General features: G+C 43.0%; 1 protein-coding gene across 1 annotated transcript in view; it reads right to left on the bottom strand.

Annotated features, from left to right (window-relative positions):
- The window catches only part of LOC141378093 (nuclear pore membrane glycoprotein 210-like), a 32,332-nt gene extending 11,326 nt beyond the window's left edge, over window positions 1–21,006 (bottom strand). Inside the window, exons 1-3 of the mRNA XM_073925518.1 lie at window positions 20,078–21,006; window positions 13,675–13,784; window positions 13,448–13,585 (exon numbers count right to left, since the gene is read on the bottom strand). Coding sequence (XP_073781619.1) covers window positions 13,448–13,498 — 51 coding nt within the window. The 5' untranslated portion in view covers window positions 13,499–13,585; window positions 13,675–13,784; window positions 20,078–21,006. The remainder of the gene's footprint in view (window positions 1–13,447; window positions 13,586–13,674; window positions 13,785–20,077) is intronic.
- Window positions 21,007–21,539: the final 533 nt, after the last annotated feature.

Raw genomic sequence — 21,539 nt, 5'->3', positions numbered from 1 at the left:
ACATTACTGACTAATGCTTGTCATGTGCATTTGTGGACATGTTACTCTAGCATATGTCTGATTTCATTCAGGAAATGTAAAGTTAATTTGTATAGACTTTGAATAGATGCTTTCTTAGCTTTTTTTTATACAGCATGTTTCATTTTAGAGAGTACAACATAATTTATCCTACAATAAAGCTTGCATTTTTACTAGAATTGTTTGTACTCCAGTATAGTTACTGATAGCATCCCACAGTTGCTGCAGATTTGTTGGCTGCACATTCATGATGCAAATCTCCTGTTCCACTACATTTCAAAGGTGCTCTATTGGATTGAGTTCTGGTGACTGTGGAGGCCATTTGAGTACAGTAAACTCCGATGCAGTAAACTTACGCATCGATGAATTTGCTCTTCAGTGTTTGAACTCTCAGTAATGATTTTAAATCACACTGAACTGAGCTAAACTGAACTGAACTTAAACACTAAAAACTGAACTACACTGTTCCAGTTACTATGACCATTTATGTGAAGCTGCTTTGACACAATCTACATTGTAAAAGCGCTATACAAATAAAGCTGAATTGAATTGAATTAAACCCATTGTCATGTTCAAGAAACCAGTCTGAGATGACTCACGCTTCATGACATGGCATGTTATCTTGCTGGAAGTAACCATCAGAAGATGGGCACACTGTGGGATGGACATGGTCAGCAACAATCCTCAGGTAGGCTGTGGCGTTGACACGATGCTCAATTAATAATAATGACCCCAAAGTGTGTTAAGAAAATATCCCCCACACAATTGCACCACCACCACCAGCATGAACCGTCGATACAAGGTAGGATGGATCCAAGCTTTCATGTTGTTGACACCAAATTCTGATCCTACCATCCAAAGGTTGCAGCAGAAATTGAGACTCATCAGACCAGGCAACACTTTCCAATCTTTTATTTTACAATTTTGGTGAGCCTGTGCAAATTATAGCCTCAGTTTCCTGTTTTTAGCTGACAGAAGTGGCATCCTGTGTGGTCTTTTGCTGCTGTAGTCCATCTGCATCAAGGTTGGACGTGTTGTGGATTCAGAGATGCTTCTCTGCATACCTCGTGGTAATGAGTGGCTATTTGAGTTACTGTTGCCTTTCTATCAGTTTGAACCAATCTGACCTTTCTACTCTGACCTCTGGCATCTGCACGACATTTGCATTTGCGCCCACAGAACTGCCTTTTTGAACATTCTGAACATTCAGTCCAACTCTTTTTTTGACTATTCTCTGTAAACCCTAGAGATGGTTGTGCGTGAAAATCCCAATAAATCACCAGTTTCTGAAATACTCAGATAAGCCCAACTCACAAAACAGACATTTATTTATTGCTACTCACTTAGTTGTCACAACTATGCCAGTGCCAAAAAGAATAAGAAAAATAAGTGGAAGAGAGGGAGAGAGAGAGAGAGAAAGAGAAAGAGAGAGAGAGAGAGAGAGAGAGAGAGAGAGAGAGAGAGAGAGATCTGAGCTGGTAATTTGGGATGTGAGTAGTTATTGTCATTCGAGTGTAACAAACACAATTTCTATTGTGATTACGAGTTGAAGTTTTAATCTCGAATCATTTGCAGGCATTCATATTTCTGTAATCCATCTGCTGCCTTCATGTGCCGGACAGCTGTGCGAGTTATCGGTACATAAATCCTCTGTCAAACACAAACACACAAACACTCCATCAACTTGATGTTTACGGGCTAATGTACTAACCGGATTACACAGAGAGAGCACGTATTGATTTTCCCAGTGCTTTAAATTAAAGCGGGAGAAATGAACTAATTAATCCTGTTTTAATTTGTGTGTGCAGCAGAGAGGAAGTCCTAAATAAAGGAGCAGGGAGGAGAGAGACAGAGAGGGGGTCACTGTGCGTGACTGGAGGAGATCGCATATTCCTCATGTTCGATTTTCCCCGAGGTAAACAATTAGAGCAAGTGGATGAATGAAAACGCTATCAGAGCCAAAGAATATTGAAGGAATTGGTGGAGTGTGAATGGATGGGCTGTGAATATGTAGCACCTGACACGTGTGTGAAGACGCCTGCGGGTTCAATGTGGACGTGTACAGAGAGCTGAGAGCAGTTTGTGATGGACACACGATTCCTTTCCTCCAGTACAGACACATTGGGAACTCTGTGTATCAGAGACAAAGTTTGCCTCGGAATTTGTAACGGTGCATGAATCTGTGCTATCATTTGTCTGAGAGCAAGATTTTGGCAGATCCTAAAAGCCTTTAAAAATCAAGGGAGAATCTAATATGACAACTTCACTGGGAAATCAACTGCAAATGTCCTCTTAACCATCATCTGCATACAACCAATGACCTATATAATACACACATTCATTTATATTTATAAGTACTTTAATGTAAAAGTACTGTATTGCCTGTTTTATGTGTATATCCAATTATCTTATGGTGTATGTTATGCATAGTTTTTTTTTTTTTTATACTAGCTCTTATGTCCAGTGTTGTGTTTGTGAATATGATTACAGTATTTCTTCATGTCTGATAAAGGTCTGTTACAGCATTATGGAGTAATTTTGTCCCACTCATATTTGCAGAATTGCTGTAATTCAGCTACACTGGAAGGTTTTTGAGGATGAACTGCCATTTTAAATGTCATGCCACCATATCTCAACAGCATTCAGATCAGGACTTTGACTAGGCCAGTCCAAAGTCTTTATGTTGTTTTTCTTTGAGCATTCAGAAGTGGACTTTCTTGTATTCTTTGGCTCATTGTCCTGCTGCAGAACCAAAGTTCGCTTCAGTCTTAGGTCATTAACAGATGACTGGACATTTTCCTTCAATATATTTTGATACACAGCAGAAGAATAGTTTCATTTTTTACAGCGAGTTTTTCAGGTCCTGAAGCAGCAAAACAGTCCCAGACCATCAAAATACACCCATCACATTTTACTGTTAATATTGTGTTCTTTTTCTGCTGTGTTACCTTTATGCCACACATAATCAGACACACTTCAATATGTTTTCTGGCAAAACTGAGACAAGCCTTTATGTTCTATTTGGTCAGCAGTGGTTTTGTCTTGGAACTTTGCCATACAAACATTTTTGTCCATTCCTTTCTTATGGTGGTCACGAACACACCTTAACTCAAGCAAGTGATGCCTGCAGTTTTTTGGATGTTGTTGAGGGATCACTGCACCCTTAGTTTACAAACTGCATGATGTGTTATTTTGACTAATATTTAAATTAGTTTTAATGGTCTGAAAAGTATGATAAACATGCAAAGAAAAAAAAAGAAAAAGAAATAAGAGTACAAACACTTGTTCACTCCATTGTACGTATGGGAGTCCATTGCAACAAAATGTGTGAAGACACATGAAAGTTAAATAAAATAATTTAAAAAATATAACAGAAAACCACAGAACAAACTCTATGAAAATTTCAGACTGGGAAATCCCCATGTAGTTAATAATAATCAGCTCAATAGTCAGCCAAATCACAAAGCAGTACCACTGCGCTCACCATGAGAGTCTGACAGCAAAATTTATGCCTACCTAAAGGCTGATTTCCCTTGGAGGTAGTTTGGAAGGGTTTCCTTTCTTTTTTGTCCCATTAATCTAGTGGATGATCCTTCTAAGTGAGCATGGATCGACAGGAAGTTGCAGACCAAAACTAATGAGCAATTTTTCCCCCGGAGCGCTTCTTACAGAACCATAACGCCTGCATGACGATCAGATAAAACTGCCCCCCTCTATGAAGCGTTTCATCTTCTGCCACCACAGTGCTACCCGCAGAAGAGACACGCTGTCTTTTTCTTTTTAAACAATGGGTTTCCCTACACACCCCATGCCTCTCTTTACACTTCACACTGTGTGTCCTCATTTCCTGTTTGCTGTCTTATCAAGCCCATCAGATGGGGCTCCCCAATAGATCTGCAAACAGCTTGTGCCATTTACTCCAATAAGACTGAACTGTGCTTTTGTGAAACAACCTGCTGAACCTCTCAAACTGAGCAATGAACTGAACACAATTCCCAACCTAGGATATTTGACATGTTATGTTACTGATGACATTGGTAGTGTGTAATTAAACCCATGGGTCAACAAAGGACAAAGAGCAGAATAAACACAATTGTTTCAGCGAAACCATTCCATGGGGTTCTGGTAAAAGCAAGCATAACTATTCATGTGCACATTTAGAAGCTCAGCGATGACAAATTGACTATCTGCAAAACTTTATCTTTCTTAGTTGCTGTCGATTGCTCAAAAAAGCTTTGCAGAACATCCCACAGGAGTGAGCTGGAGATGAACATTAAAAATAAAAAGAAAGTTAACAGTTTCTTCAGCATGAAATCAGCCACATAACAAGAAATTGTCTATATATTCATCCTTGTCACCACAATAATAAATATTTTATAAACAATGTATGTACATGGTGAAATGAGCTTTGTAACGTACGTGTGTAATATTCTTCTGAAAGTTGCCACCACAAGATAGATTTACTGTAATCATAAAGGGATGGACATGTCAAATATTGATAAAATATTGTACCATTTAATTTGAGAGTTCTATATTAACACTTTTGATGCCACAAAAAACGACTTAAAAAACTGTCAAAATAATGGGTATTCAACCACATTTGGTGTCATGAAATTACATGTGTTCAGTAGAGCACTGGAAAAGCCACCAAAACACATTTTTTGAGCTGTTGACAGTCATATATGTGTCCCACACAGCTAAAAACACTATAAGGACACTTATATCTCACTAAAAAGTGAAAACTGGTTGTTTTTGCGTTTTTTCGAGCAAATTCGTACTTCCTGTTTAAAACGAACTTTTGAAGCTGCGTCATGGCCATGAGATCTAAGCATGTATTTCAGCGTGTAGACTGGACGTCTGTACCTGGGTGTCCTGTATTACGTCTCTGAGTGTGTTGCATTCATTCATGAGTAAGACTTGGTTCAAACCAATCAGCGCACTCCATTTTGTATGTGCTGCAACTTCATTAATTTGCATGCTAGTTTTCTTAGACTGTAACCGGAAACAGTGTTCAGACGGCAGATAGACAACACACGTCGTGTTGCCAAAAGTTGTAGGAAAAGAATAAGAATTGTTTGAAGATACGGGTCGCCAGTGTTGCTTTTATATTGTGAAGGTTTTGTATCATTTTCTCTCTATGAGAAGCGCTGCTGGATCCACGTGTGGATCAGTGCTCGCGACACGCGGCAGAAATGCGTTTGTTTGAAACATTTTTTTACTCGAGAGCATTTCTCATCAATAGTGAGATCCGGATTTGCTGCTTGTCTCCTTTAAAAAAAGACGCAGCTCCAGTATTGTCTTGTCTACAGATTCGGAAAGTGTGTACAATCAGTACCCTTTCTTTGTCAATTCAGATGGCAAAGTTATAGTTCGTATGGTCAGCAGTACTCTTTCACTGTTTAAAGACAGACCTTAGTCAAAATGATTTCTAAGTTATAGTTTACAGTACGTTAATATCACTACAATATTGAAAGATCCGCTGTAAATGCTGCTCTCTGTGTGTAAACAATTGAACACTGTAAGCAAACTTTTGCTGACCGTCGAGTTGAATTTTCGCCGCATTTTGTGACAGGATAGTCTACACACACGGCTTTCTAACCTAGTGCATCTGAGTTATCGAGAAATGCAGAGGCTTTTTTCTCTTATATGACGTGCGGTATCGAACATTTCACCGTCATTAAACACACTGTCTTTGAGTGCATATTTTGTGCTTCTGAATGGCTGTATTTAAGTTTTTGTGGTGTTTGTCTGGTGCAAACAGACAATTAGCTTATCACTGCAAATCTCATCATGTAGCATGTTGTTCCATAAACCAAGCTTAGAAAAAAAGCCAGGCTTATTTTGGTAATTAAACACACCTGATCAAACAAATTGAATTCTTCAGGCTTGTTTTAAAGTTCCAGGTAAGTGTACTGAAGCAGGGTTGGAACTAAACTGTGCAGGGTTGCGAGTTTGACACCCCGGGCATAGAGTAATTTGCAATATTAACAAAAACATGTATACAAAAGACTTAGGGGAAATTTCTATTGCAAAACACCAAAATTTATGCAAAACTTACCTTTTATCAATTTTCATGTCATACACACCAGTTTCTGGATGGAAATATGGTTATAGATGGTTAAATCTGGTTATAGATGGTGTCACATAACCACTTTCTGGATGGAAATATGGTTATAGATGGTTAAATCTGGTTATAGATGGTGTCACATAACCAGCGATCGCTCTCCAGAGATCGCTGGTTCTCACACGAACACTAAGGACTACACTTCCGCATTCCCCTGGACTACATATTCATACATGCTTCCCGGTCACACTCACACATGCTCACTCATCAAGACTGATTGCATTCTCACCAGCTGAGCCTTGTCAGAGACTAATTACTCACCCTACATAAACCACTCATTCACCCATCCTGTTTGCCGAGTCTTGTTAGCTGTTTCAGTGACTTTACAACGTGTTTTCTCCCTGTCTTTGTTTATCTCCATGTTTAGACCCTAGCCTTGTTCTTCCTTGTTATCCTGTTAAGCCGCCTGCCTTACGACCTATTGCCTGTTTACATGACAACGATTCTGGACTGCCTGAATATATCCGTTTTCACCTGTTTGATCATTGCTTGCCTGACGCTGAATAAACCTGCATTGTGGATCTTACCTCCAGTTGTCTCTGTCACTCCCTCCCGTCATTACAGATAGCAAATTTTTCAAATGGTTCTTCTTGCACATTTATTTTGCAAATAACAAAACTGGAAAAACTGGAAACAGGAATGGATTCAAGCTTTTATGTTGTTTATGCCAAATTCTACCATTTTATTTTTGAAACTGAATTCAAAACTCAACTTTCTTCCAATCTTCTATTGTTTAAGAACGTATTCCTAATCTTAGCTGGCAGGAATAGCACCCATCTTCTTCTGCTTTAAAGTGTGAAATGCTGTGAGATGCTTCGTTACAGAACTAGGTTGTAACAACTGGTTATTTTATTCACTGTTGCCATTCAGCTAAATAAGTCTAGAAATTCTCCTCTGACCTAAGACATCAGTAGATTATCACCACACAGAGTCAAAGAACGTTCGAGGTTACAGAAGTAACCCTTCGTTCCCCGAGGAGGGGAACGGAAGTGCCATGAATGAATGGGAGGATTCGGATCAGAAGCCGCTTGTCTGGAGAGTATTGAACGGGCCAATGAATGAAATTAATTGGCAGCGTAAGCTTGCGCAGGTGTGCGGCATCTGCAATTATCTCAGCATATAAGCACACCTGAATCCAGCAGACGCCATCCTTTTAAGCTGAAGAGACTTTCAAACAGCTAAGGGACAGTCATTATGGCGACGGAGTATGGCACTTCCGTTCCCCTCCTCGGGGAACGAAGGGTTACTTCTGTAACCTCGAACGTTCCCCTTCGGTTGGGGAACTTCAGTGCCATGAATGGGAGAAGTATGGAAAGCGCCATAATGACTGCACCTTACCAACACCCCCGATGAGGAGATAGTCAAGCAAGCGTGACGCACCCACATCATGGGGGGCGCGGTCCTCCAACGTGTCCCTGGCCCTAATTTATCCTACTTCAACAGAAGTTTTATGGATTTAGATATATTTTTTGGGAAGTCATGAGCATCTAGATAATTCTAGGAAATACGACAGTACGTTGGGAAGCGTGCAATCCCGATAGGGAGGACGCTGCGGAGGCCATCCGTTACCCAAGGGGGGGATAGATGGCAGAATTTACATATGGACTAGCCCTAAAAAGGGGGAGTACGCATAGCAAAAGAGTGGTTAGCGGAGAGGGAAGACACGGGTCCGCCCAGGGGGGGGACTTAACCGTGGCGGAATAAGCATATAGGATCGCCTAGTGGGAATCACGCATAGCAGGCACCTATACCCAAAACGCGGGCTGACCAGCGGGCAGACCTACAACGTAGTGGGCCAGCAAGTGACTCCTCCGCTGAGTCAGTGCTGGGGGCCATGGAGGAATCTGCAGGGCTCACCTGACGGGGAACTTTACTGACAGATAAAAAGGCGCACGTACCTCCGTGTTAAGGAGAATGGCGCAGCAAGCGTGTTTCAACACCCTACCGAGTTGTCTCCTCAATCACCAAAGGGTTACCTAATACCCTTGAGGAAACCGGCTCCACTCGCAGATTGTAAAACCTTGCAAATGTGTTGGGTGTCGCCCAGCCCGCAGCTCTACAGATGTCGACTCGAATAAGCGAGTGAAATGGCATCCACAATCCAGTGGGATAATCTTTGTTTCGATACGGCACTTCCCTGCTGCCGACCGCCATAACAGACAAAGAGCTGCTCAGATGATCTAAAATTCTGAGTACGGTCCACATAAATGCGCAGAGCGCGAACTGGACAAAGTAAAGAAAGGGCTGGGTCTGCCTCCTCCGGGGGCAGCGCTTGCAGGTTCACTACCTGATCTCTAAAGGGGGTGGTAGGAACCTTGGGCACATAACCGGGGCGGGGTCTCAGGATGACGTGAGAGTAATCCGGCCCGAATTCCAGGCACGAGTCACTGACCGAAAATGCCTCCAGGTCCCCGACCCTCTTGATGGAGGCCAACGCAACCAGCAGAGCTGTCTTCAGGGACAGAAATACTGATTCGAGTGGCTCAAAGGGATCGGATCGCAGACTCGTGAGAACGAGGGCGAGATCCCAAGAGGGCATGAGAGGGGGGCGAGATGGATTAATTCGCCTAGCACCCCTAAGGAACTGGATGACCAGGTTATGCTTTCCCACGGTGCCGCCAGTTACTGCGCTATGATAAGCGGAGATGGCGGCCACGTAAACCTTGAGAGTGGAGGGCGACAGCCTGCTGTCCAACTTCTCTTGAAGGAAAGAGAGCACAACACTAATCTGGCAATTTCGGGGGTCTTCTCTGCGAGAGACGCACCATTCAGTGAATAGACTCCACTTCAGGGCGTAGGCGCGCCTCGTGGAGGGGGCTCTAGCCTGAGTGATGGTATTAACGACCGCAGTCGGTAGGTTACCTAAGTCTTCCTCGCGTCTAGGGACCACACGTGGAGGTTCCAAAGATCGGGGCGAGGGTGCCAGATGGTGCCCTGTCCCTGAGAGAGTAGGTCCTCTCTCAAAGGGATCCGCCAGGGGAGGGCCGTCGCGAGGAGTGAGAGCTCTGATATCCAGGTCCGGTTGGGCCAAAGGGGCGCAACTAGCAGAACCTGTTCCTCGTCCTCCCTGACCTTGCACAGAAACTGCGCGAGCAGGCTCACTGGGGGAAACGCATACTTGCGCATGCCCCGAGGCCAGCTGTGGGCCAGTGCATCCGTGCCGAGAGAGCCCTCGGTCAGGGAAAAAAACAACTGGCAGTGAGCGTTCTCGGGGGAAGCAAACAGATCGATCTGGGCCTCCCCGAATCGCGCCCATATCAGCTGAACAGACTCGGGGTGGAGTCTCCATTCTCCAGGGCGTAACAGCTGTCGTGAGAGCGCATCGGCTGCACGATTGAGCGTGCCTGGGACGTGAATGGCGCGCAGCGATTCCAGCCGCGGGTGACTCCAGAGGAGCAGACGGCGGGCGAGCTGAGACATGCGGCGAGAGCGCATACCCCCCATGCGGTTGATATACGCCGCCGCCGCCATACTGTCCGTCCTGACCAGCACGTGTTGCCGCTCCAGCACCGGTAAAAAGCGGTGGAGAGCGAGGAACACTGCCAACAGCTCTAGGAGATTGATATGCCAATGCAGCTGGGCACCCTTCCAGAGGCCCGCAGCCGCATGCCCGCGACACACGGCCCCCCAACCCGTGTTGGAAGCGTCTGTTGAAACAACAACATGGCTGGACGCCTGTCCTAGAGGCACACCGGCCTGTAGGAACGAGGGGTCGTTCCAAGGGCTGAGGGCGCGGCGACACAGCGCAGTAACCGAGACCCGGTGTGTGCCCGCGTGCCATGCGCGTCTGGGGACCCGATCGTGAAGCCAGTGCTGAAGTGGTCTCATATGGAGCAACCCGAGCGGCGTGACGGCGGCTGCGGATGCCATATGCCCCAGGAGCCTCTGAAAGAACTTCAGTGGGACCACTAGTTTGCTGTCGAGCTCCCTCAGACAGTTCAGCAACAGATGAGCGCGTTCCTCGGAGAGGTGCGCTACCATGGTGATCGAGTCCAGCTCCATCCCGAGAAAAGAAATCCTCTGCACGGGGGCGAGTTTGCTCTTTTCTCGGTTGACCTGAAGCCCCAGTAGGCGGAGATGCCGAAGCACCTTGTCCCTGCATAATTGTGCATAATCAATTGCTCCCGCGAGTGGGCTAAAATCAGCCAGTCGTCGAGATAATTGAGTATGCGAATGCCCGCGAGCCGAAGGGGCGCTAGGGCACCCTCCGCGAGTTTGGTGAAGACCCGCGGAGACAGAGAGAGCCCGAAGGGGAGGACCTTGTACTGCCACGCTCGACCCTCGAACGCAAACCGCAGAAATTGGCGGTGGCGTGGAAGAATGGAGACATGGAAATACGCGTCCTTCAGGTCTATGGCTGCAAACCAATCCTGAGGACGAACGCATTGGAGAATGCGCCTCTGCATGAGCATTCTGAACGGCAGCCTGTGCAGACAGCGGTTCAAAACGCGCAGATCTAGGATTGGCCGTGACCCACCGCTCTTTTTGGGTACGATGAAGTATGGGCTGTAAAACCCACTCTCCATCTCGGCTGGAGGAACCGGCTCGATTGCACCCTTCGCCAGGAGGGCAGCAATCTCCTCTCGCAAGACAGGGGCGGACAGGGGGTTGACCCTGGAGAAATACACGCCCGTAAACTTGGGGGGCCGTTTCGCGAACTGAATCGCGTAACCGAGTCTGATTGTGCGTATGAGCCACCGCGAGGGGCTGGCCCGCGCTAACCAGGCAGGCAGAGCCCTCGCTAATGGAGTCATCGCTACAATCGCTGACGTACCAGCGGTGGGGCAGCGCGGAGTGGGTGTGCTGATCCGGGAAGCACGAGGGTCCCGCGGAAGAGCTGGAGGAGAGCAATTCGCTCTGGCTCCGCACCCTGACTCCGGAGAGGGGGCTGGAGGGCTGAGGGAAGGGAGACCGTCCCCCCAGCGCTCGTGAGCCACTGGCGAAGCACGTAGAGTCTGTGAGCCGGAAGGCAGCGCGTCCCGGACTGGCAGAACTCGTGCAGTCACATCCGGGGAAGGGAAAAAGTGCTCTTTTACTGATGTTTTGGTGGCACTGAAAAGTACCGTTGTTATCGGGGCCCCGCCCTCCAGCGGGGAAAGATCAAGTTTCCTCTTCTCCGGATGGCCTGTCTCAGGGACGCTTCGCGGTCCGTTTACCGGACTTAACGGCGCCCTGGGCAGGAGGGGCTGCCTGCTTTCGAGGTCTACGCCGCGCCCGCTTGGCCGGAGGCGCAGGCGGGGGCGGGGCAGCACTCGTTGGCGGGCGCCCTCGGCGAGGAACAGCGGAGGTGGATGGCTCGGCGGGCGGAGCGGGCTTACGGCCACGCCGATAGATGACATTGCCCATCGTATCCGACTGCTCTTTCACCGCCTTGAATTCCTGGGTGAATTCACCGACGGTGTCGCCGAACAGGCCAGCCTGGGATATGGGCGAGTCAAGAAAGCGAACTTTGTCAACATCGCGCATATCGGCCAGGTTTAGCCAGAGGTGGCGTTCCTGAACCACAAGTGTGGACATCGTCCTCCCCAGCGCACACGCGGCGGACTTAGTAGTCCGAAGAGCATTGTCGGTCGCGGTGCGCAGCTCATGTAATAAGCTTGGGTTGGACCCGCCCTCGTGCAGCTCGGCCAGCGCCTGCGCTTGGTAGCGCTGGTAGGTGGCCATCGCGTGCAAAGCAGAAGCAGCCTGGCCCGCAGCCTTATAAGCTCTGGCTCCGTGGGAGGCAGACAACCTACAGGCTTTGGACGGGAGGCGGGGCAAACCCCGCCACGTAGAGGCGCCGCGCGGACAAAGATTGACCGCGATAGCGCGCTCCACTGACGGGATCGCCTCATACCCCCTGGCAGCTCCGCCGTCAAGGGCGGTGAGGGCGGAGGCACACGCAGCACGGGCAGAGAAAGGTGCCCTCCAAGACTGCGTGAGCCTACTGTGCACTTCCGGGAAGAAGGGGACGAGAGGCTTCGAAGGCTTCGCCTTCTGGTCCTCTACGTAGCACCCATCTAGTCGGTCCGGCCGCGGAGCTGGGGGATAAACCATCTCCAACCCCACGGCCATAGCAGCCCGGGAAAGCACGGCTAACATGTCCGCTTCAGGATCCGATTTGACAGCGCTCACCTGCCCGGAGGGGGCGAGCGGGTCCGGATCTTCGTCGGACAGTGAAAGCCCACCCTCCGATGCCGCGGAGGACATCTGATCTCCGGTGTCAGCGAGTGTGAGAGCTACCATCTGGTTAGACGGATCACTCCCACTACCCAAAGCTTGGATGGAGCGCCGTGAGGAGCGAGAGGTCCGCGAGCCCGTGGGCGGCGGATTATCTCCCGCTGAAACCCTCAGATCTGCCCGAGCGCCCGCTGCTTTTTTAGAACAGGAGGCAACTGGGGTGGCTCGCTCTCTTGCGAAAGTTAGCCGCGATCTTAGCTGTGCAACGGTCATGGCATCGCAATGACGACATAAACCGCCCGCGAACACAGCATTAACATGCTGGACCCCCAAACATGCAATGCAGTGATCGTGTCCATCATCCGGAGCCAGGAAACCCCCGCATCCAGAAACGCACAGTCGGAGCGCCATCCTGAAAAGGACGTGCTGCACGACTGTGTTGCTCTTTTAGGAAAGTTTGCAACAATACGCATCGCTCTGGAGGACCGGACCCAAAGAACCGCAGGCAAGGGAGAAACCCAGCTCGACCGTCTGCCACCGCGAAGACCCACTCTGGACCGGGAGACACACTCGTTCGCTCTGAAGTGCTGATCAGCAAGAGGAACCCTCATCGACTCACTCAGAAAGGATCTGAAGCGAAAAGGATGGCGTCTGCTGGCTTCAGGTGTGCTTATATGCTGAGATAATTGCAGATGCCGCACACCTGCGCAAGCTTACGCTGCCAATTAATTTCATTCATTGGCCCGTTCAATACTCTCCAGACAAGCGGCTTCTGATCCGAATCCTCCCATTCATTCATGGCACTGAAGTTCCCCAACCGAAGGGGAACTGCCACTCAATGGATCTCTTTTTCATGAACCATATTATTGGACCCTTCCCTGTAAACCGTAGAGAGTAGAGATGCCTGTGTGTAAAAATCTCAGCAGATCAGCAATTTCTTAAAGTGACATGTTCTTCATCAATGTACTCTATTCTCAGTTTGATTTTTACAGATGGTAACAGTTTATAACAGTTAATTGGAATTGTATTACTTTACTGCAATTATATTTCACCTTATGGGCATGTAGTTTCAAGTAAAAATGCTACAGTTCATACCAATATGAACGAAGTGTGCAAGTATATGTGTGTGAACACTGAATATGTTACCTCAGAGAGATTCCTATAAAGTGTTGCCTTTGCAAAAGTTTTTCCTTTCATGAGGATCTGCAGAAGATGACAGGAGTGATCAGCTGTAGACTCCAGTGTCACTAACCCCTCCGTCTTCTCCACAACAATCAGCACATTCTGCCCAGGGTTAAAGTTCAGAAGTTATGCTCCTGTCAAGAGACGCAGTGGAGCAAACAGTGCGTAAATCAATGACTATAAAGCACAACCTGTGACAGGTGAACTGTATGGCCCTGGTCGTCATGGATACGAACAGTCAAATAATATTTCCTTCTTGTCTCCAACACCCATCTGTCCTCTTCCTCCTCAATACCCCATGCTGAGAAACAGAGGAATGCTAATAAACATAAACCCTCATAGTAGTGTGGTTTACATGGAAGCATGCTTCTACAGCAGAATTAAAAAAAAAAAAACACCTATATTTCATTTACAATTGTGCTTATTTCTTTTTGTATCCCACTTGTTTTAAATCATATCATAAATCATCACAAATATAATATTTAAACTGAGCAACATAGGCTCATTCTGAAAACGTAACCCTATATACGATTCATGAGATCGCAAATTATGTAGACAGAAGTATGTATGGCTGTATTTCGTCTTTAAAATGAATGCTTTGTGGTAATATGCAAGACAAAAACAGAAGCCAAAAATTAAAATGGAGAAGTAAATGTGAGTGAGAATGTAGTAAAACCTGAAAATGTGGTGAAAATCAAATGAGGGCTTTTCTTTTTCTGGATTACTTTTTAAAACTGTGGGTTGGGTTTAGTAATTCGTGGGCTGGTCAGTTGGTTCTTTTAAAAACACTATTGGTTGGGTTTGGGGAAGGGGGAGAGTGGGGTCTTCGGTCGGTTGGTCAGACAGTAAATCAGTCAGTCGAAAATGGACTCTGCATGCGCGAAAACCACTTGCAAGAGAAATTTAAGATCTGAAAAATAGTACACAGTGGTCTCTGGTGAACTTGCGAAAAACAAAAACTGCAAAAAAAATGTAGCTCCTTGGACGTATTTTGCCCTTCTCAGAAATGTATATAGTGGTATGTAATCAGAATGAACCTGGGTTATAACTGAGAATTATGAGGAAAACAGTCTAACTGTACGGAAAAAAAAGTTTTTGAAATATAACTCAAAAAATAGTTTAGCAAGAACTCAAAATTATTATTTCATATCTATTTCAAGTTTATATCTTTACAACTGAGACCAAAAAAATCTCAGGAGAACATGATACAAAGATAAAACACTTTGACACATACATTAAGCAACAATAGACAAAATAAAACGGTATAAATACACAGGACTTAACTATAGATTGTATCAGACATGGATGCAGTATCCGTGACGTCAACAATAGGTTTCTGAAGAACGCAAATGAAACGACCGGGGGTGACCAAAAAGAGCAAAAGAGGCAGAGTGTCAGTGGAGCTACAGAAGCCTGCTAGCATTTTGCTTAGACTGGCTTTTCTTTGGGTGAAATGCTTAATACTTCATTACCTGTGACTTGTTTGTGTTCTGACCACATGTGCTTGGTTGTATACTATAGCAATAAAGTGTTGAGTCTTTTAAATAAACACTGTTATAACACTTTGAGACACTAAACAATGTTCTTATGACATTTTTCTGAAATCACAAATAACTCCCAAATACTTCAACTATAGTCTGTGTTAGTAAATGCAAGGCTATTTATAAAATCTAGGCATAAAACTTTATGACAACGTTTTAAACGACTGTTCTATAGCCTACAGCTAATGAGTCTGTCAGATTCTGGAGTGAAATCCAGTTCTAAAGAACATAATAAATTATGAAGTGACGGTGACCAGCAAGACCTAGCTGTCACTCAAGTGTCCATGCCCTTAATTATGCAGACTTAATAAAAACAAAACAGATGAATTATAAAAAAAAAATCACCCCCTCACAGTTGTCTTGATGGTTGATATTAGCTTTATGCACCAAAACCAGTGCGTACCATGCTGAAAAGTTTTTATTATTTGTAAAATTGGCCAATTTAGCATTGCAGTTAATGAACATCCAGAGATACTGAAGCCAGCCCCCAAATGTGAGTCGATGAATTGCACTTTTAGTTACTTCCGTATTGGCTTCACAAAGGAGATCGGGATGTTGACGCTTGGGGGCCTTAAGCTGTGGTCACACTAGCTTATTGTCTAGTTAGCTTAGTGACAATGGCGTAAATAAGTTAATTTAACAAGGAACAGGTGGATGCAATTGGTAACCATAGTAACAAACTACATCAATTAAAATAAAGCAAAAACTACAAAACCACACATCTTATAGAGGAGATTGTCATTTAAGGTTGGCTAATGATTAAATCAGTGGTAACACTTTATTTTGATGGTCTATTTGAGTATTAGTAGACTGTCTGCTTAATATATGTTGATATTCCTTTTTTAACAGACATTTAACTGACCATAAGAAACGTAGCAAGTGCATGTCAACTTACACTTATCCCAACCTAACAGAGAACTTATATATATCTTATATCTAATGAGAATCAGTTGGCATGCAGATGAAATGTCACTTAAATTCAACAAATGGACCATCAAAATAAAGTGTGATCAAATCTGCTAGCTGGCGAGATAACAAAATTCTAATCTCATTCAGTATTGTACATCAAACTAATGTGATTCTGTGTAGGCAAGGGATCACCAAACTTGTTCCTGGAGGTCCGGTGTCCTGCAGATTTTAGCTCCAACCCTAATCAAACACACCTGAACAAGCTAATCAAGGTCTTACTAGATATACTGTACTTGAAACACCAAGGCAGGTGTGCTGAGGTAAGTTGGAACTAAACCCTGCAGGGCACGGGACCTTCAGGAATGCGACTTGTGACCCCTGGTGAAGGCCTTCTCTTTGTACAGTCACTAACACTGTTGCTTAATTTCCACATGGAGTTCTTCTTTCCGATGAGCCTGTACAGCAGTTTGTTTCATCTTTGAACATTGGCCTTTTCTAAAATTACTGATGTTATCATAGTAATAATCATCCAGGTTTGTATGCCAGCAAATTAGGAGGTTTAATATTAGACCTGTACAAACTTCACCAGATAATTTGGGCAGAACATTGGAACTGACCGAGGTCCTGGATGAGATTTTTTCTCAGATTTTTGCCTAATTCATCCTAAAACTTCTATGCACCTGGCTTATGGTGCACAGATATATAAACAGGAGCAAGAAATATAAAACTTAAACAAAACAAAAATAAATATAAAATATAAATATAGCAATAAATATAAAATATAGCATAAAAAAATAAACCCTGACAATATCTCACAGATTAGGCTGTTTTGTTTAGAATTGTGACATAAAATCATAACTGCTTAACCTTAGTGAGAAATTATGAATAAAATCTGTAAACTTTTTTAGGGTTTTCATATAGGTTTAACATATTTGAATGTGTTACGCATACAACTCATAAAGCTGGGTTTCGCCACATATACAGAAGTGCGAGGGAGTTGCGACATAATTTCAAGGGGCAGATCTGAGTCATGATTGAGTTTGGAATCATAACAATATACTCATATGCCCTACAACATAATAAAAGTAACAGATTTGTTGGATACTGCTGTATACAACCTTTAGTGTTGCATGATCCAATACAGATAATGTTATATATGTATATGTTCTGCCTTTGTATCTATCTATGACCAGACTATATCCCTTCTCAGACAGAGAGGCCTCTAAAAACAGACAGGAGAGTGAGCAATTAGATACATGTGTTAAAAGAAAAAAATGACATATCTCTTCTGACATATGCAGTGAAGTGTGTTTATAATCGTCCTAAATGTGTGAAGCCATGTGTTTAGGGTGCCAACGTGTGAACATTAAGTTTTAAAGCCATTACATTGTCTTACTGGTAATCAGAGCTTAACCTTTATGTGATCTTTCCACAGTGCTTGACATTATCTAATAAACATAATGAATTCATTTTGAACATTTCTCTGTCAGTGACAGGGTATTGAATCCTGGGCTTTAATATAATGTTAAAGTTACAGTAGAGTTGCTCAGATACTTCTTCTTATAGTGGCCTTTCTTATTACTTATTTAATAATTATTCATTTTGTACTGTATTATGCACTTAATACTTATTAATAATAATATGCACGGCGTGGAAGCGAAGGACCACACCACGCACAGCGTCACAGGTGGACAAATAAGACATTTCCAGTCACACCTGGAGTGTGTTTCCAGTCACACGTCTCTATTGTTTACTTTTTATCAGTTCTCTGATGAGGGAGGATCTGTCTCATGGCTTTCTCCTAACGTTACCTGTAATACTGCGAAAGCTGGGCAACCTGTTGCAGATTTTCCATGATACATAATCAACATACAAATCTTATAAATGTAGCATATCAATTAATTACACTTTAGGAATATGTTACGCATTGGCTAATAAAATAAAGATAATGTATTATTTCCTATTAACTTTAGGTCTTCACACTTTAGTTTTAACAAGCTGTTTTTTTTTTTTTTTTATAAAAATCCCTTTAACAAATAATTTTGTGGTATTATGCCTCTATTGAATCAAAGTATTAGGCTTGGCAAGCTGATCTCATGGAATGGATCTAACAAAAAAATTGCGATCTCTGCTTTAAGTAGAATAGTGTCATTTTACTTCAGAGTAAAACTGGAATAATATGTGTGTGATTGCTTTTCTTTATGACAAAGGATTTGTTTCCTCAGGATCTACCCAGCCAGGTCAGAGGTCAGACCTCTTGAGTGGACTCCAAGGATTGGAAACAACTGTTTCTACTGACATTTGCTAATGTGTTCATTATGTCTAAAGTGATATTTGCTATTTGAAGAGTTAAATCTTTTTCAAGTTAATTCCTTTGTATATGACTTCCTGTTTTTATGTAGATTGTACTGGTTTTGAACCAGTTTTGATAAGACAGCCGAGAGTACACTCTGCCTTGGATAAGAAACAGATTGTACTTTGAGTGTGTGTTTGTGTGTGTGTGTGTGTGTGTGTGTGTTGTGTGTTATTCGATTGTGGATCCTTTAACAGGTCTGGGATCGGCTCTAAACTGCCTAGTGGCTGTCTGACATTTGTATGTTTGAAACATTGAGATATTGTACACACGCACACACATTGACATTTTCTAAATCTTATGTGTTTTAACCAATCTAGTTTAAACATCTACAGTATACAGTTGCAATCAGAATTATTAGCCTCCCTTTGAATTTCTTTTCTTTTTAAATATTTCCCAGACGATGTTCAACAGAGCAAGGACATTTTCACAGTATGTCTGATAATATTTTTTTTTTTAGAGAAAGTCTTATTTGCTTTATTTGGGCTAGAATATATTCAATAAAGTACAAAACAAATAAAAAACATTTTCAAAATTATTAGCCCCTTTATATATATTTATTTGTTTTTAATAGAACAAACCATCGTTATATAATAACTTGTCTAATTACTCTAACCTGCCTAGTTAACCTAATTGATCCAGTTAAGCCTTTAAATTACGCTTTAAGCTGTATAGAACTCTCTTGAAAATATCTAGTAAAGCATTATTTACTGTTATCATGGCAAAGATAAAATTAATCAGTTCTATGCGCCTCGTCTTCATCTGACAGACGGGTCATTTTTGGGTTCAAACTGTAAATTATCCCTACACCTAAATTCTCTTTTACCTGTTGCATTCAAAATTAATAATGTTGTCTTTTTAAGAGTTAAAGAGTGCTAAAGAGTGCTTAAAAGTTTTAGGAGTGCTTGTTAAGTCGTGATGTATGGAGTACTGTTTCTGGGTCCAAACCGCTACTAATATGAATTGAGTAAATATTTGTTTAAGACTCCTTTTTAGTCTTATCACACATCAAAGTGAATTTTATATCAAATGATGGTCTACACAACATTCTCTGGATTTGCTGCATTACAGACACAAAAATTTTAGGAATTTCTTTTATTAGGCACGTTATATATATTGCAATCGTGAATTTTAAAAGTATTTCCTCACTTTGCATGTTTATTATTTACCATTTACCATTTGTTGAGTCTCCCTATACAGTTTGATGAAGCCCTTGGACCCGGAAGCCACTTTGCGTGACGTCACACTCAACAAGCGGATACTAATAAAAAGAAAATTTTAAATTCAAAAATGTAAATTATGTGATAATTTTTATGTCATCATACAGTACTTGAGTGGTTCCAAGTTATTTTACTCAGTTGAGCACAAAAGAAAATATATCAAAGTATGTATGAAACTTGCAACCACTGATACAGTATAGGGAAAATAAATACAATGGTAGTCAGTGGTTGTCAGTCAGGTTTCCAACATTCTTTAATATACTGTAAATCTTCTTTTGTGTTCAACAGAAAAAAAAAAGAAAAAAAAAACTCAATCTGCTTTGGAACAAGTCAAATGTGACTAATGGCAGCATTTTGTATAAACTGTCCCTTTGAATAAGAATACATTAAATAGTTAAAAGCCTTAATATCACATTACATTAATGATTTATTAGAAAACGACTCTATTACGATTCTATTAAAAAACAGTTCTGCTGTTGTTGTATATGCCTTCATACCTTATGTTTAGAGTGTAAAAAAGACACAAATAGAGCTGAGCCACTGCAGATCTCATGCAGAAGAATACTCTCACCTCTCTCATCAGCATCTTCTAGAGCCAATACATGAGGTGGAGGAGCATATCCAGCTTTACAGTGACGCACAAACCTATAATAATCACAGAAAACAAGATGTATGCTGATGCATTTTTGCTATCTGTCTTCACTTAAAGACCATTGTTCACCTCACTGCCTTTATTCAATCAGGTTGCTTTGCCAGCCGCCAATTAAATTTCAAGCCAGCCAGACAGCTAAAAGTATTTCCTGTGGATCAGGCCAAGAAAAGAGCGCAGTCATAACCTTCTCATTCTTACCGAAACACATTTTCATCCCAGTGAAATCTGCTAAATGAACAGCAGTGCCTTTAGAGTCAAAAACTTAGACTGATTACTGCATCTGTGGGTTATCCTATAAAGCTGTCTAATGGTTGTGATGATCTAAATTTGATAGGTGAAGTCACAGTTTTAAATGTTGTGTCTACGACTCCAAATGTAAAACCTCACCTGTTGTAAGTTAGTCTGTGGCCTCTGGGAATGTGCTGCAACCTTTAGAATGAGAAATTCAATATTTGGCAAATATTTGTTCTTAAATATTTGACTACTGTATATATGGAAATACTGGTAAAGTCACACCTTTAATAAGTCAGTCTGCTCTCAACCTTTAAAATGACAAAGGGATACTTAAATGAATTACTGTTTTCCAAAATATCTTCTACTGTATATACTGTAAATGAGAGATCCATTAAAATATAAATAAAAATACCTAGATTTGTCAGGGAACTAAAAAAGTACTATTTTTATACACATATAGAGATATTGTGAATTCAAACCTAAAACAAACTTTACTAAGCTTTATAAATGTGGCCAAACTCCACATGGTTTGGCAAAAGTCAGATCTGCTCTAGAAACATTTATTCAGGGAGCAATACATTGAGGATCCGTTCATAAATGTCATTTTACAAGTCACAAATTTGAAGAAGCATTACTTACCAAATGTGATGATTGAACAATTAAAAAATCTGGTGAAAAATATCCCATGTGTCTGACCTCTTATGGTGTTTAATTGGCAGGATATCGCCTGGATAAACAAAGAAGTAGGAAGTTTCCAGAACTACGTCATATCATTAATATTGTTCATTTTTTTAAACTAATAATTTTTATATATTACTTTGATGATTTTAAAGAGGAGTTTGCATGTTCTCCCTGCGTTTGCGTGGGTTTCCTCCGGGTGCTCCGGTTTCCCCCACAGTCCAAAGACATGAGGTACAGGTGAATTGGGTAGACTAAATTGTCCGTAGTGTATGAGTGTGTGCAGGGCCGGCGCATCCATAGAGGCAACCTAGGCAGCCGCCTAGGGCGGCAGAATAGAGAGGGCGGCGTCCCCGACACTACCCTCACCACCCGCGTCCTATTTCTGCGTAGGGCGGCCGAATAGAGAGGGCAGCGTTCCTATCACCACCCGCGCCCTCAGTTATATCCACGTCTAGTGAGGTATAAT

The sequence above is a fragment of the Danio rerio genome, chromosome 16 (genome assembly GCF_049306965.1).
Source record: "Danio rerio strain Tuebingen ecotype United States chromosome 16, GRCz12tu, whole genome shotgun sequence".
In the NCBI taxonomy this organism is placed as follows: domain Eukaryota; kingdom Metazoa; phylum Chordata; class Actinopteri; order Cypriniformes; family Danionidae; genus Danio; species Danio rerio.
Note: the sequence above shows the minus strand (reverse complement) of the source record. Positions and strands in the feature narration are given on the sequence as shown.